The sequence below is a fragment of the Amblyomma americanum genome, chromosome 2, assembly GCF_052857255.1.
Source record: "Amblyomma americanum isolate KBUSLIRL-KWMA chromosome 2, ASM5285725v1, whole genome shotgun sequence".
NCBI classification, from domain to species: domain Eukaryota; kingdom Metazoa; phylum Arthropoda; class Arachnida; order Ixodida; family Ixodidae; genus Amblyomma; species Amblyomma americanum.
In genome coordinates this window covers 108564968-108581422 of record NC_135498.1, presented here as the reverse complement: position 1 = coordinate 108581422, position 16455 = coordinate 108564968, and the positions used below count along the sequence as shown (strand labels likewise).

The 16455-nt window shown below is 43.1% G+C and overlaps 1 protein-coding gene across 1 annotated transcript in view; it reads left to right on the top strand.

Moving 5' to 3' along the window:
- Window positions 1-16455, top strand: part of LOC144118949 (sodium-coupled monocarboxylate transporter 1-like) — a 47821-nt gene that overhangs the window by 10163 nt on the left and 21203 nt on the right. The window contains exons 5-7 of the mRNA XM_077651708.1: window positions 1969-2036; window positions 10711-10862; window positions 13904-14044. Coding sequence (XP_077507834.1) covers window positions 1969-2036; window positions 10711-10862; window positions 13904-14044 — 361 coding nt within the window. The remainder of the gene's footprint in view (window positions 1-1968; window positions 2037-10710; window positions 10863-13903; window positions 14045-16455) is intronic.

Genomic DNA, 16455 nt, shown 5'->3' with positions numbered 1-16455 from the left:
CGTTGTTTCCTCAGAGTGCAACCAACATACGGACGCAGCTGGTTGGGGGGAGGGGGGTTGTATACTCGGGAAATTCGGTAGCGGAACCCGTAAGCTATCCCAGATACCCCAGAGGCAGAATGCGATAGAGTGAATACTCTCAGAAAGCGTTCGTAATATCGGCAGCGTAGGTTTTCGGGGCATTTTTTTTATGCAGTCGAACCGTCACCCTAAAGACAAGGAAGGCTTGGAATTCACTCGGTGCTAGCAGGTATACGACGCCGTGGTCACCGGCGTTGCAGTGAGGGTATAGCTCTATTTTGCGGAAACAGATTTTAAATAGGCCACTGACTTTTATAATCTCGTCTAAGATTGGATGAAGTGCCGGTCTACAAAACCTCGCGTAAGAGAACGCCTATTTAAGCGGTCTGTTTTTTAGGAATTTGAGGAATTTTATGCCATGAAATGGGCTCGTCATTCAGCACATTGGCCAATGATGAAGTATTCCTTCTGGAAATATATTTTTATGTTTCAATTGTGTAAATGCACTTTGCTTTACACATGGCTCAGCACGATGCTGCAACAATGTGACAATAAACTATCAGTGATATCAGTACCTGTTTGACAGATAATCACTCATCAGTCCGTGGCCAGATGACATAACAGATCCTTACTGATATCGAGAGCTGTTTTTTGGTGAAAACTTTTTGTTGACGATCTTTTTTTGTTTTTGTCTGAAAAGATGACCGTGTTTCTGTTGTCAGACAGCGTGTAGAGATAACAGCCATTCGCTTATACTGTCTCGAAGTATACGGTGAGGACAGAAACTCTCCGAAGTCGCATGGCATATACACTTGCTCTCTTGCCGGACCGAAGCAACATGTCGTTTGTGTCTGGACTAGCCCTGACTAGCCGAGGTAGGCACCAAAGAGCGGTTAGTCGTTTTAAGTTCATTCAAAGAGGCACATACTGGTCGAGTACGTGGCACAAGATGTAAACTAAAAATAAACGCAGCATATCAAAAATTAAGCCGCTAGCCTATAGAAAAATCAATGTGATGATATCAGTTTAAGCATTTTTCACAAGCTTAGCCTAGGCATCCTTGTACTGGACAACACTATGATCTACAAAAGTGTCGACAGCAGGCTAACACAGACCTTCTACAGCATAAACTAGAAGTTAAACGAGCGGAGGGGACGGGATCAGAGAAAAATCTTTATCTTTCAAGATTTTCTACTGAAGGATTTTAAATAAAGTTTTTGTTTATAAGTGAGTTGGCCACTTTTTCATGTTTTTCTTTTAAGATTGAGCCCGTGGCGTAAACATAGCAATGTACGGCTGAGGTAAGGTTATGTGATATCAGTACTGACCCCTGGAAAATTTGAGACCTCAGCCTGCGTAGACTTGAACCTCGAATGATGAGGTCGAGTAAAGTCACGCAATTTTATTTCAGGCTGACATTAATTCGGCGTATTTGAGGTCAAATGCCCGCCTCTGCCGCTAACTCGCATTTTTTCTTGTTACTGGTACCAGATGTGTGCACACACTAAAACGGGGAGGGCTGTGAGTCTTTACTGATGCATGCTCGGCTAAAGTAAGACACTGATGAAAACGGTCACAACACGCCATTCTCATGGCTTCCAGAATAGTTTTGAATTGGTTGCAAGATCTGACGGTATAGGGATGTTCTCAGTATCACCTGGGCTCAAAAAATAACTACTTGGCAATTTGTCCTTTCGCAAAGAAAGGGTTATATCGTGGTTATCTTCTCTTTTGGATTCTCAATCCTGCGCAGCCACATTTGACGCACTCAAACATACACTATGCATACAATTATATTAGCGTGTAATACACGTACTAACATGTGCATACATATGCGATGCTTACTCTCTACAGATGTAATTTTCATGCACTAAGTCTTATGTATGGCAGGAGGGCACACCTGTACGACTGTGCTAATTAAACTGCGCTCGTTATTTTCCTTACCAGGATTTCACATTCCTGTAACTTGGTGCAGCCTGGTGATTGGCTTTACGGGAACTGTGTACACTTCCTTGGTAAGAAAAGGTTTTTCAAATTCACGTATTATCGTGTTATATTCGGTGCTGGTTGATATATTTTGCGCAAAAAAAAAAAAATTAAAGAGCTAAAATGCCGCTTAAACCCGGCCTACGTGCGACCGAGTGTCTGGGTGGGAGGGGCGGGCTTGCTTTGGTCCCGTGGCCTAAAAGTGGTACGGACAGATGTACCCCAACCTCCTTCTCATATTAGTGCGCCTCAGTACATACTTTGCTCAGGCCATACTTTAAATAGCCCACGCATCTATTTCAGGGGAGTCAGCTATTAGTCAACAATGTGCCATGTTAGGTCGGCTAAATGCCAGCCAGACGATCAAAGCCAAAACGTGTTTTTACGTCTTGCGTTACAGGCTCTTATACAATATATTCCGCCTCATCGCCCATCAGAACTAGCAGCATAATCAACCACAATAATAATGCGGCATGCCGGAATTTACGTTAACACAGTCTGCCCATATGTAAATGATTGCTACGCACTGACTTAAATGACGAGGGCTGAATTAAAAATGCACCAACGAAAGCAACTAACTCCGGTTCGAGAAACTTAACATGTTTACTTGCATCTTTATCTAGCAGCGCTTACGTATACCAGACAGGAGAAACTAGACTCCAAACCGCAGCCGCCATCTGATAAGTGTAACCAGTATAGTACCACATGTTGAGTCCGTGGAGATGCTACTGCTGCAATGCGTGTACGAAAAAAAAAACATTCATTGATTTATTTGTGGGGACACGTTTAGAGGCTAAGCCGAACTTAGAACTCCCTGTTATGGGCAGGTGCAGATTATTTACTAGAGCAAAGTATAAAAGCTTCCCCCCGACCCTACAGCACTGCTTTTTTACTCTAATCAGTAAACGGGATAATGACGCACATACAGTTATGGCAGTGCGATATTTCGCTTGAAAACACATCTTTACATTTACACCCCTAAGCTGTTGTCTTGACCGAACGTTAGGCTTTTTAAAAAACTGAAAACGGGCATGGCAGTGCTGAAATATCACATAGATCTGATAACCAAAGAAAACGAAAATATGCTTTCGAGATCACCCCAAAGACTCCGGACTCTGAGGTTGCGTCCTATTTTCTTCCCTTTGGGCGGCAATGTTTAAACATTGACCCTACTTTCCATTGGCTACTCTGCGGATGGTAAAGAAAAAAGTACTGAAGGCTTCATTGCTCTCATACTCTTAAAACAAATGCGAAATGTTCAGCGTAATTTAGGCTCGTAAGAAAACTTTGTTTTTATATAACAGATGGCCACACAAGGAGGGATATCCAATGTGCAGAAAGCATATAGCTTGGCGCTATTGGAGCGAAAAAGGAATAAAATTATTCTTGCAAGCATGCACGCATCCAAGCGAAGAAAGAAAATAAAGAACACAATATGTGGCTGGCCAGCGGTTTCCTTAGTTATGTAATTGAGTTAATGGTTTTTTTACGAACTACCACGTGGGTCTCCTAGAAACAGGAGGTAAATTGTTTTACATCTTGAAGACAGGCGACTACTTCGCACATTAGCAGAGTTCAAGTCGTTACAAAAATTCCAATGCCTCTAATTGACGCAGTGATCTCATAGATACCTATATGAGCCCTTTAACTGTATTTGATACTCCGGTAACGCCCGCGCTAAGCCATGTGCACGTCTGCGCTGAGACAATAGAACTGATCAGTTTTGATAATGCCTAGGACTGAAAAAGCCAACCCATTGGTGCTTCCCCCAGGGAAGTGCCTTGTAAGATGTGGCTTCGATAAGTTTCGTTGACTGTCATCTTGCCAAGCGACAAGACAAAGAACAAACGAGCATGAAACAGTATGTGGATAGACGTATGAGGAAAGAAGCGCCAAGAGGAAAATGATGATGGGTCCAAAGGGCCAAGCTTGTTCGCCATAAGGAAAAGAAAATGAGCAGCAAGACGGTCACTGAGAGAATGTCTCCACGCTGTTGCTTTGAGGTGCCGGCATTTCAGACACTATCTCTTTGTGTAATGAAGGATTGGTGGGCGGATGGACCTTGCATATAATGCTCCATTTGTAGCTGTCTTAAGGCTGCAAATTTAAAACGGCTTTACACGACAGCAAAGATATAGACTCGTTTTTCTATTTTAATAACTACCAATTATGCAATGCATCCTTTGAATTCCCCCACAACGTCCTTTTTATTTCCTTCGATCAGGGAAAGCACGGTTAAGTGTATAATGTTCTAGTGCCGTAATTATTTGGCATTTATTAGTTCTATAACTTGGTAGCTGATTCCATTGCCTTCGAAAAGAAAAAGAAATTAATTACACCGCGCCAGAGGATTTTTTCTATTAACGCGAAAGCGTTAAGGTGCTCGCGAGGCAGAAAATCCGCCGGAGTCACAGTCTAAGCCTGTCGCTGCTGGCGCTGCCCTGTCCGGTAGTTAGGGTGAATAACCCTGCACTTCCTTCCATTTCTCGCGGAGACCACCAGGAGCGCTGTGAGTGCGTGAGACCTCACCGTTCGTCCTTGGGGAAGCGGTGTCGAAACTTTCCATTGTGCATGAGGGCCCCCAGGAACAGTGCGGGGTAATACCGTGATGTAGATGGCATGAAAAGAGGACGCTGTCGCGTTTCACTCTTAAAGCGGGGCTTAAGCGTCTATACTGTTTCTTTAGGAGCCGTTTTCATTCAGTCCGACGTGTTGCATGAGCTGATGTGGAATATACAGGAATACAGATTACTATACTAATCTTGAATGGCATAATTATTTCCTATTAAAGTTCTTTTGGGGTATGTCTGATTTTAAAGATTTCTTCAATGTTTAAAAATGGGTAAAAATCATGCGCGAAAAATTGTTCTAGAACTAAAAACACGCTTGGCGAATGTAATATATAGGTCTCATAAATAACCTCTCGCAATACTTTCCGCTTAGTTGGGATCACCGTAAAATTGCTCTGTTGCAAGTGAACTTGACAATAAGTGGTACGAAACTACCTACAACTTATTGTGACTATTGTGTTGAGATAAGATTCTACCGCAAATGCTTTTTAGTTGATTGTAGTATCTGCAAAACGTTTGCTAATTATTAAATTCGCACACTCTGTGAAATGTTTAAGCAAAACGTTTCACTGCATTTCACGTTGAGGGTCAAAAAACGGGTGTCTTTCATTCATAGAGTAATGTTCAAGCGCCGTAAAGTGGGTACTACGGACCGAACAAAAGTTTTCTACGCGTAGCAAAAACCTGCTATTCGTTGTTTCTCTGTCTACAGTCTGTTGGTGAACGGCACAGGCCAGTTAAAGTATTTCCGCAGGATGTGGGAAGCAGGACATGGTATGGCAAAATATAATGAGTTTGCATTACTCGAAGGCTCATATTTAGTTCATAATAGCGGTAACGTTGCAGTCATCATTGCTCTCTTTATGCTTGTGTTGAAGCCGGGTAGGAGAATGCTCTGACATCTGTTAAGCTGTACCGGATGCCGACTCCAAAGCTTTTCTCGGTCACCCTGGAGATTTCAGGTCGAAACAAGAATTTGAGGGCAATTGTGTGGCTCGCTGAAAAAAAAAATAATGGTTACTGTTCGCTACCGCTGCAGGGAACTTCGTGATGTACAGTCATCCAGACACCTGTCGTGAGCACTTGAAGGGAGCTCTATGTTTTGCATTTATGACAATCTCCGCAGCCTAGAGTGCCGCGATATGACTTTTAAAGACGTGAGAAATTAAACACGATCCAAAAGAACGTGCAAGCGCAATAAGGTGTTGCTTCGAGACATATTCCACTGGTAAACGACGCAAGTGCACTGCTTGGTGTGCCATTCCAGCGTTCTAGACAGGTGTATGGACGCCTGTACAAGTACATGTATATCTTAATTGCACGAAATAGAAAAGATACATGACTTCTGAGTTATTTAGAAATTATTTTCACGCCTCCACCATTATGGAAACATATGCTCATTTCTATCATAGACCAAACTCTTTCAAAAATCCTTATTTCCACATACCACTGTGCATTAGAATGGTCTGCCGTTATCTGTTGTTGCATGAGAAAAGGAGCGCGAAAACAATACGGCTGAAGAGGATAGAACACACAGCAAGAGCGCTTACTTCCGGCTAAAGGAAAAACACAAGACCGGTTTGACCGGGACCTTAGCCTTGTGTTTTTCTTTTAGTCGGAAGTTAGCGCTCGTGCTGTGTGTTCTGTCTTCGTCCGTCGTCTCGTTTTCGCGCTCCTTTTTTCATGGATAGATACCGATTCGCCCAGTTTTCCACCCTTGTCAATCTGTGGTTGAATGCGCTGATACTGCAGTGTTTGAGCGCTCTGCAAAGACGCTCCTCCTGTAACCTCTTCTGCTTGGGGATTGGCGCTGCCTGTAATATTGTGAAAGAAATAAATTAATTAGATTTGGCACACCGTTAGGGATTAGTAGCATATATATGATGACGGTAAAAAACAACGATACGGCACCTGCCGAACTTTGTATCCTTTCTGCAATCTTGGTGAGGAATAGGCACGATATTCGAATAAATAATAGAGCATCCTGGTTTCAGAGTGTTCCGAAACCGACACAGCAAATGCATTAATTTACCCATCTTTTGCAAACGCGACAGTTCCAAAGGTAAACGCAATAAGAAGAGGTGATTGTTTGGAAACCGTCATTTTTTTTTATCGCTTATGCAAAAATATCTCAGGAATTTTTTTTTTCTAACGAAGAACACTCCTGCGGAGCCCATTTGTTAACACATGAAAAAAAAAAACCCATCACAGCAACCACGCATGACCGTCCTACAGGCCAGGCGCCACATGTTACAATGCTGTGAGTATAAAGAAAACATTGTATTTTTTTGCATCTGTTGCTTTCGCTAAGGCCGAGTGGCGTGACGGCGTTTATAGAATAGCAGGTCTCTCACGAATCGGTGTAGAGGTGAACGCGGTGGCCTAGATAACGTCAGTGTGCTCTGTAGCGGAAATGAATTAAACATTAAAGTAGGGAAAAAGTTTCCGATACAGTATTTGCACTGTAGAACCGCCGGATAGACATACAGACTATACAGGGCACAATGTTGCCTGTACCAAGGCGGGGGAGTTAAAAGTTCACTCGGTTCGGTCTGTAATACACAGCTCGAGCGCTCGAGATAAGCATGCTACCCTGTGCACATGAAGCAAGCGATAGGCACTCACAGGAGGTATCAAGCCTAATATGAGTGCCCTAACACCAAATTAATGCCCCGTAGAAACAACAATGAGCTGCTATAGTACTCATCTTAGCCGTTTGTGGAGAAGAGTAACCGGACTAACCCGACGACTTTCCCAATTTTTTATTACATCTTAGAGAATTATCTTTTTAAAATGCTTTATTTAAAAATTTCTATTTTTGCCTAGCTAGAAGCGTGGTCTTCTAAGCAGAAAAATATTGCTTTTTGAAACCAACAGTGCCTCCAAGTTCTCCACATGCTCATGTTTCTCCACAATATAGTTTTATGCGGTAGGCCGAACCTTCTGCGTTTCTTCGTAAAAATTGTGCCACCAAGTGCACTTGCCAACTGCGCTATGAGCAGCGAAATTTTTTTCCTTCGCGCATACCGCACACATGCTTATGAGAAAGACAGGACTTTTATATCTAAAGCGCTGCATATGATGAATTCCTCCGGCACATTAACGCCGTTCTCTGCAATCTGTACTTGCTGCGGTAGCGTTTCAGCATTTTGTTTTGTTTCCTTACCTGACGAGTCATGTAGAAAACAAACAACTTCGCACTATAACATAGTAGGACGGGGCCATTAAGACTCAAGATTGCCTCAGCATGTTATGTAATGACTGCTGCATATTTTTTAACGCGAGAGCATTACTTGGCTCGTTGGCCAAAAACCACGCTGTGGTCAGAGAGCCATGGTGATATAGGCTACCACAAGGCAGGGGTCGATCGAGAAATGCAGGATGACTTTAACAGTGAACGGTGAGGCCATGTAATGCGAACGCAAGAGAGCCGCTGGTCCTTAAGGATAACGGAGTGAATTCCAAGACAAGGCAAGCGTGGCGGGGGGCGACAGAAGGTTAGGTAGGCGGATAAGATAAAGAAGTTTGTAGGGATACGGTGGCCATAGCTGGCAAAGGAAAGGGTTAATTGGAGCGACATGGGAGAGGCCTTTGCCCTGCAATGGTCGTTGTCAGGATGATGGTCATGATGATGATGATACAAAAATATTCTTTGGTTTGTCAAGAGATTCCTTGCGCTAACCGAGGCTATGCAAGAAGAAATTGCAAAGTGGAGCTTAACGTGCTTGACTGGGCGCGTATTTTCCGGGATCTGTCTGCTCACGAAAATCTTGCCAATTTTTTTTCCCGAGTTGATATTTAATTAAAGGCGATGTTGTAACAATCATGCCTCGTAAATAGCACTAACGCAAGCCCAGAAAATCAGGATGAGCGCTGCTATTTCCACCGGTTGCTGCCACGTGGCTTGTGGCGCTGAACAGACGCGATCACCACGAGAGTTACCAATCTTCGGCACATTTCAGAGGAAGTCGACCTAATACATGCAAGTTCAAGGAGCATTTCATATACCTGACTTTTCAACGAGGAAAGAGAGTCGGCCGTGACCACCATATGCGCCCAAAATATCGCGGTACTCCAGTTCTCTCAAAATTAGTAGTTTAAAATGCCCGACAGAGTTGCGCGCTACTCGCTGCTGGCGGCCAAGAGATGACGCTGAATGTCCAGGAACGCTGGGTATGCTGACATTTATAAGGTACTACAGGTTTAATTGCTATAACTTTGCAATTAATATTTCAGGAGTGATTTGGAATCAGTTACTTTAAAGAATGTCTTGCTCATACGGTACCCACACTCGTAGGGGCATATTAGTCCGAAGTATGGAAGCACAAGTAGACATATAATTACGAGGCGCGTCATGTCACCTATGTCGCAGGAACGCTCCTACCCCAATGGCAACACACGGAAATTGGCTTGTACCGTTCGCGGCCAATTGCACCGGATCGCCCCATACAACGGCGCCTTGCAGTGCAAAGAACAGCTTCTGAAAGAACTTACAATGAAATGGACATGTATTTCGAAGCGTCTCTAAAAGACGACGTGCTATCGACAGCATAGGTTTCCCCAGAATACCAGTTCTTCAAAAATTCTCGTACTCTTTACGCCCAATGGGATACTTCGACCGGCGGCGAGTTTATGGGTCTCCACAATGTCCTGAAACGCCTGCAATCGACAAATTCATCCGTTATGCACCGCATCACTACAGACAATTATTATGACATATTTTCATGGCGCCCATCGAACTAAAAAGACTTACCTCTGCCAACATAGCGGAGACGAAGCTGGATCGCATTTTAGTCGTGTTCGTGTTTTAAAAGAGTGGCTGTAACAGTTGTGTCCGAAGCACTTCAGGCTACATGGATGCCGGCACAGGAAATCAGTCCGCTCACTAAGCGGGCAGGGAGCGTCTACTTACTTCCACTCCTGCGCTGGACACTGTTTAGAAGGACATCCATATATGCTTCCTGAAACTCCTTTGCATCAGAAGAACTTTGTCTTCTTGTATTTTCAAATTAATCACTTCAGGACTGTCAGTCGTTGCTGTATTCTCGACACCACTTCTCAGGCACCCTCAACTATCTCGGGCGGGACAAGGTTTCGTTAACAAGCTTTGTGTTAGTGATGTTTATCTACAGCCGGAAACATTCTCCGAAAATGGCTTGCACCCCACCCCACGTTTGTCATCGCCTTTCCGACATGACTGCAGAATACTTTAATGGGGACCGTGCTGCATCCTTAACTGTAAACCAGTTCTATTTCACCTAATATGCCAATGCTTGTACTTTGACCGAGGCAGAGGCGCCTTGGCTACCAAGCATGGCGCATTCGCACACGTCAATGTCTTTAATCAACTGCATTATTTTGGTTTCCACACCATGAAGGAGAACCTTGCTCTCTTTAAGTGGGCATATACAAGCGCTGTGATGCTGGGCTTCTCATCCCACTTAGTCGTTTACTCATGCTCTCTTACCGGCTTGTAGACGTATGACCTCGAACTAAACTATTATTTTATGTTCTGAATGCTATGCTTCTCCATAACGCGATTTTATTATCTTTATGAACCTCTGTCATTGTGACTTCGCAGCGAACAATCGGTCCCACGCGAACAATCCCGACTTATATCTATCAGTCGTGAAAATGATACCGACGTGAAGATTAAGTAAATCATAATGCAGCGTTTCGGCGGCTGCAAAAAAGAACCTTAAAATTGAACTTGTATCATATTATGAGGACCTTATTTCACCATTAAATCTGAATTCCACTGTTTTCTCAAGAGAAGGAACAGAACTAAGAGAGATAAGTCACGTCCGCAAACCTTTCATTTATTTTTCTTCCCAAATGCAGAGTATCTTTATAAAATATGACACTGATTTCTGCACGATTCTTTTTGCTTGTTTTTTAAATGATATTTAGTGCTAAAGTAACGAGATTTATTCCCGCTAAGTAACAGTATAATCCCAGAATGAAAATCGTTGCGCACCGTACTGCCTTCGAGAAATTTCTGTGTTTGCTACAACAAGAACAGATTTTTTTTATGCTGTCCTATATATGTGAGGACATTGAAGTATTACCCCTATTATCTCTGTGAGACACTCTTATATACGACAGAAGTTCTCACAATGCCTGACGTGCGCAGGGTGGATTACGAGGCGTTGTGTGGACCGACTGTGTGCAAGCTGTCGTCATTGTGGCCGCACCGGCCACCATCGTCATCAAGGTGCTCTGGGACGCCCGAACACGGCAACTCAGGCCTTTCACGCTCGAAGACTTCAAGCCGTATGCCTTCGAGTACGGAAAATTTCACCATTCCAACGGACCTGTTTGTAATACTCGGTTGTAGACTCGGTCTTGGTATCAAGAAAAATCTCTGACATTCAGTGGCCCGGAGGAAAGTAGTGCTTTCCACACGAACGTTAATCAGGAGTACAAAAACCACAGCCAGCTATAAAAAAATTTATGAGGGTAATGCCAAAGCGTTACTCTCCCTGGGTTCACTGACAGCCGTCCATGCAGACACACACGCGTATGACAACCGGAGCTCTGTACGATGAGTGGTTGCATCACAATTTTGATGCCAAAATCTTGCATGGCATGCAGTCGAACGTGCATATGTCGTCCGTTCGAGTCCGCGTCGCAAGCAAGCATCCAACTTGCACATGTAAGCTGTATGCAACGAGAAATCGCACGACACCACTCGCAACGGTGTGCGACAAACGGTTACGTCACAATTTCAGTACGAATCGGGAAAACTGGCGCCACATGGATGGTGGCCAGAGGCGAGTATATATAGATGAGTAAGGCGGGAAACATTTTCTGAAGTGTCGGTGCTAGACTTGCTGTGTACGTCATATGGCTGTCTGACGACGTCACCCTATTTTTCTTCCCATCTTTGGACTTTTTTTAACATCTGCGCGTGCACACACGCACACACACACACACACACAGCTACCTGGCTTTTCTCGCTATGGGACTAGTAATGCTTCCGCATTAAAAAAAAGAAAACACTAGAAACGACGGGACACTACGTGGCCAGTATTACCAACAGGCCTATTTTCTTAAAAATGGCACACCATGGGGGGGGGGGGGGGTGCAGAGGTACAAAGCAGAAGTGCCTAAACGCAATCAGCAGCAGCAATCCAAACGCGCAGGTGAATAAACGAATTAGTCTGACATCACAAACAAAAACATCACTGTTGCTGATCTATGTAATTCTTTACGTATCGATTTCAATGCCATTTGTTATGTGAAAAGCCACGCACCTTGTCCCATTCGCCAAAAGCTGTTGTTTATAAATCACGCACTAACGCCAGTTAGGACTGCAGTGTGTTTCCAACTATGTGGCGTTATACACCCTCACCCATAATTTCTGTGCCTGATCGTTTGCACCACACCGAATTCTTAAAACTGGGGTACTATGCGAACAAACACGGACGACAATAACTTCCATTTTTTGTGGTTGTCCGTGCCTGTTAGTCCAGTACCCCAGCTTAAACGATGCAGATGAATCAACTAGTCCAGGTGGCCACTGTAGTACACCAAATCAGTATCTGAAAAAAAAACGGTTGCATTTATTTCTAAGTGCTTTCGGGAAAAATGAACATTTATTGTACTTCTTGCTGCAACCTTTATTTAACCGACAAAGTAGTCTCGCCTACGTCCCACGCAATTTGCAATGATGTGATGCAAAAAGCAAAGAAACAGTGTTCACCAAGTTCACCGACTGTCATACCTCAACATCACCATGTTCAAGCGTGGGTGCGGTCAAACAGATGAAGATGCGGTCCGATGCAAGAGCGAGTATTTTGTAATTGGCGGTTAATTGACTTGCTTCAGAAAAAAGTAGCAACACATATTATTTCTCTTACTTCCTGTAAAAAAACGTGATTCCGGATTATTGAGGACTAGCACCACTGCATCGAATTTTCAATGTTTTCCAGTCGGATGCTATCGTACGGCACTGTGCGGTTCGAGATGGTACGGTACGGTATGGTATGGTATGTTATAGTAAGGCATAATCGTTTAACATCACAACTCCACATGATATATGAGAGACGGCGTTGTAGAGCTCTCCACATTAATTTATACCAATCAGGGTTCTTTAGCCGGCACTATAATCGCATAACAGTACAACGATATTTTTATATTTCTTCTGCACCGAAATACGAACGCTGCGGCCAGGATTCGTTTTCGTGACGTCGGCCGCAGCAGCCAAGCGTTAAAGCCACTACTTCTGATGGCTTCCGAGAGCTCACGCTTATAGTGAGAGCTATCAGGAGCTCTTTGCAGACCTCTTTGCCGCAGTGTCTCTAAAAGGGGCGCCACATTCATATGAACACTTTGAACATAAGCCACGAATGAATAAGCCAAGAATAAGCATTTTGTACCAGCTGTTTAGTATTCTCGCGAGACGTGGAGTAATAACTTTTCATTATTTTCTTTCCAATCGTTCTAGAGTATAATGGGTTCTGTATGAAAAGGCAACTGAAAAATGCCTTGCACTCATCCTATAATGGACACAGGGTCCATATCATCGTTCACTACTTGATTTCATTAGATCAGCCCACCTTTTTTCTTTATTTAGGCAGCTTCCGCATCTCTCATTTAATAACCTTTAAGCCCTGAGGCAATAAACATCGCTTGAAAATCAAACGTGCCTAATATAAAGTAAATAAGACATATCAGAAGCACAGTGAAAGACTAGAGCTCTCGCCACTCGAACGTTGGTAAGTGTGCGCTAGATTGCCCGGCTATGAGCGTTGGGAACTGCGTAAAGCTGCTTTACAGCCTGTCGTAGTACACGAGAATCTGCTTCCTGTTTTTGAATAACACCGCAAAGAGTGGTCGCATTGTCTCCTGCTTTCTGAGGGCCCCTGAGTTATCCCTTCACCCAATATGTTGGAAAATTTTATGTTGCAAGGCTTCAGAGGCAAGTTATCATTTTTGCACAAGATCTTGAAAAAAAACAAAAAGCGCCTTCATCCGCGTGTTCCCATAAAGATGCCAGCAAGATTTCATTACGTGACGGTTATTCTCTCTCAATAAAGTAAGGTTGAGAGAAGTGTGCGGAATCTGGAGAAGTGAGGGCTCTGCGTATTCTTCAAATTTTCTTTTTTGATAACTGTTTTTGAGAAGATAATGCTTTTATGAACAAAAACGCTGTCGTATTAACCCATAGAATAACAAAGTTCTTCATATTCTGCAATGACCGATGTGTTGAAGCCGCGCCAATAGAGTGTGGTTCAAAAATTCGGTTAATTCTCTCATACGACGTGAAAATATTTTCGTACACTCGAGAGATGAGCTCTTGACATGCATGCGCCTTTTTCCAGGTACAAACTAGACTTCACTCAAGACGAAAACGTATGGTCATGTCTCATCGGGTTGTACTGGTCTTGGATCTACCGCGCGGGTCTTGACCAGGTCATGGTGCAGCGCTACATGGCCTCCAGGTCTCTGTCAGACGCTAAAAGGTGGAATTCTTCGACTTTGTCAAGCAGGAAGCAGCCTAATATGCTTTTCACATGTGCCTTCTTCTGGAGATAAACTTGTTAGATTGGTTCTGCATAGTGGTGCTCCGGGTATGGGCGTACGACAGCTGTTTGCGCAACCTTTCTTTGTGGGCGTAACCTATCTCGGCCTTGATGTTGGTGTTTTCAGGAGCACTTTGGCTTTGCCAGTACTCGAACTGTCCTTGATGATACTGAATTACTAGAACAGCTCCTGGAGGTTTTGCAGCTTCGTAGTTTCGTGCAAGGTTTCAGTTGCAAAAACATGCATCATAATTTTTTGAACGCCGCCGCCTCCACTTGTTGATCAGTATCACCGTTTTTGCCCCATTTGCCTGGCAGGAGGGAGTCTAAGATGTCATGCACATAAGCCGTATTTGTTCAGCTGTTTGCTAACAAAAACTGCCAATCACCGCAGCAGTGGCCCAGTGGTTTGAGCACCCATCTCGCATGCAGTAGGTATGCAGAAGATCGCCGGTGCCTGTGGGCACATACCGTTGAAGAATTCATATGCTGATCGACGGTGAAATGCTTGGAAGATGGGTTATTGACATCAGCTCGAATAGACAATAAGAAACCTTGTGCCATTTCGCTGTTTGGCCAAAGCTGTCCCTGCGTCATAAACATTGATGACCATAACAAACTGTGAGGCACAGGGGCGTGTAACTTGCATAAGTGCCGCAGTGGAAATTGGATATCTGTGCGCTTGCAATGCCTGTCAAGACTTGCTATTTAAGTGACGCGTTTAATGTGAATGGGTATCTTATACCGAAAGCTGGATGCCGCGAAACCTGCTAATGTAGCCGGAAAATATATTATGCCGCGCACCCTTACATTCAGAACGAAGATGCGGATCTTTACATTGTAATTTGTGTCCGAGCTAGATGGCATTACCAGAGTGCACTTTTAGCATTTAAATGGGAAGAAGAAATCTTTAACTCGCTTTCTTTCTTTTCTTCTGGTTAGTCTCCTTGGCGCTTCAGAAAAATCTCGCAGGAGAACAAAGAAACTGACAACCGACAACGTTTGACTTTGATCGTCAGTAGTTTAAAAGCTGCATCTGAAATGAAGGGCTCAAAAGCCTTTGAAGGAGCTATTGCGTTGTATGCAAGCCTGAATGCAGCGTACTGCAACAAAGCGTAACGAGTTTCAGTATGTGAGTGTGGTACAAGCCCCATTCTCGTCGATGGTGTGACATTTATGATATTCTAGCCTTGAAGTCTTTCGTAAATCAGGACATCCGTTAGGCTTCTATCACATTAAAAAGGTTTACAGCTTCATGCAAAAACAAACCTCGTTCCGCTGTAATACGCGCTTCTTAGTTCAGACAGCGGTGCTCTCACCCTCTCGCATGAACATATGACCGTATAATCGTGCGTAGAGATCATTCTGAGATTAACAACCAGTACTCTACAGACAACCGCACCCCTTCGTTGTTCTATATCAGAAAACATCACAGAGCACTCTGTGCAGAAATAACATGCCACATTGGTGATACGTGCAGGTTCACTCTGACCACTGTTGATATTTCTACGCTGAGTCTTTTATAGAAGATGCAACGTACTCACCAAAAAGCAATGTTGCCATGAATAATGTTCCTGAACAGCGACTTCTGCTGCATTTGCTGTTAGCATTATCTTATGCAGTCGACATTCTGACTTATATATATATATATATATATATATATATATATATATATATATATATATATATATATATATATATATAGTATAGAACGAGAAACGTATTTGGTTGCTAGAGGCAAAAATTGATGAAAGTTGAAAACGCTTCATTTAGCCATAGATTTATTTTGAGTCGACGTTTCGGACAGAGCCTGTCCTTTCCCAAGACTGAGGTTAAAGGGGTCTTCTTCCTCTTCTTAAGGAGATGGCACTGGCACACATGTACGACACATGAACAAAACAAACAAACTGAGGCAAAGAATACTAGAAAAGATACAGATAGAAAGAGAAAAAAGGGGAACAAATAAAAAAGAAAAATGTGTTGTCCCCAGCCGCCCACCCCGCAGCCGCGGGGAGCCGACCCCTGTAACCTCAGTCTTGAGAAAGGACAGGCTCTGTCCGAAACGTCGACTCAAAATAAATATATGGTTAAATGAAGCGTTTTCAACTTTCAATTATATATATATATATATATATATATATATATATATATATATATATATATATATATATATATATATATATAAAAATCAACCGAAATCAAGGTGCATAGGGGAATATATATATATATATATATATATATATATATATATATATATATATATATATATATATATATATATATATATATATATATATATATTTCTGTCCAATCTGCTTCTTTCGTGTGTATTTATGATTTGCGTGTAAGCG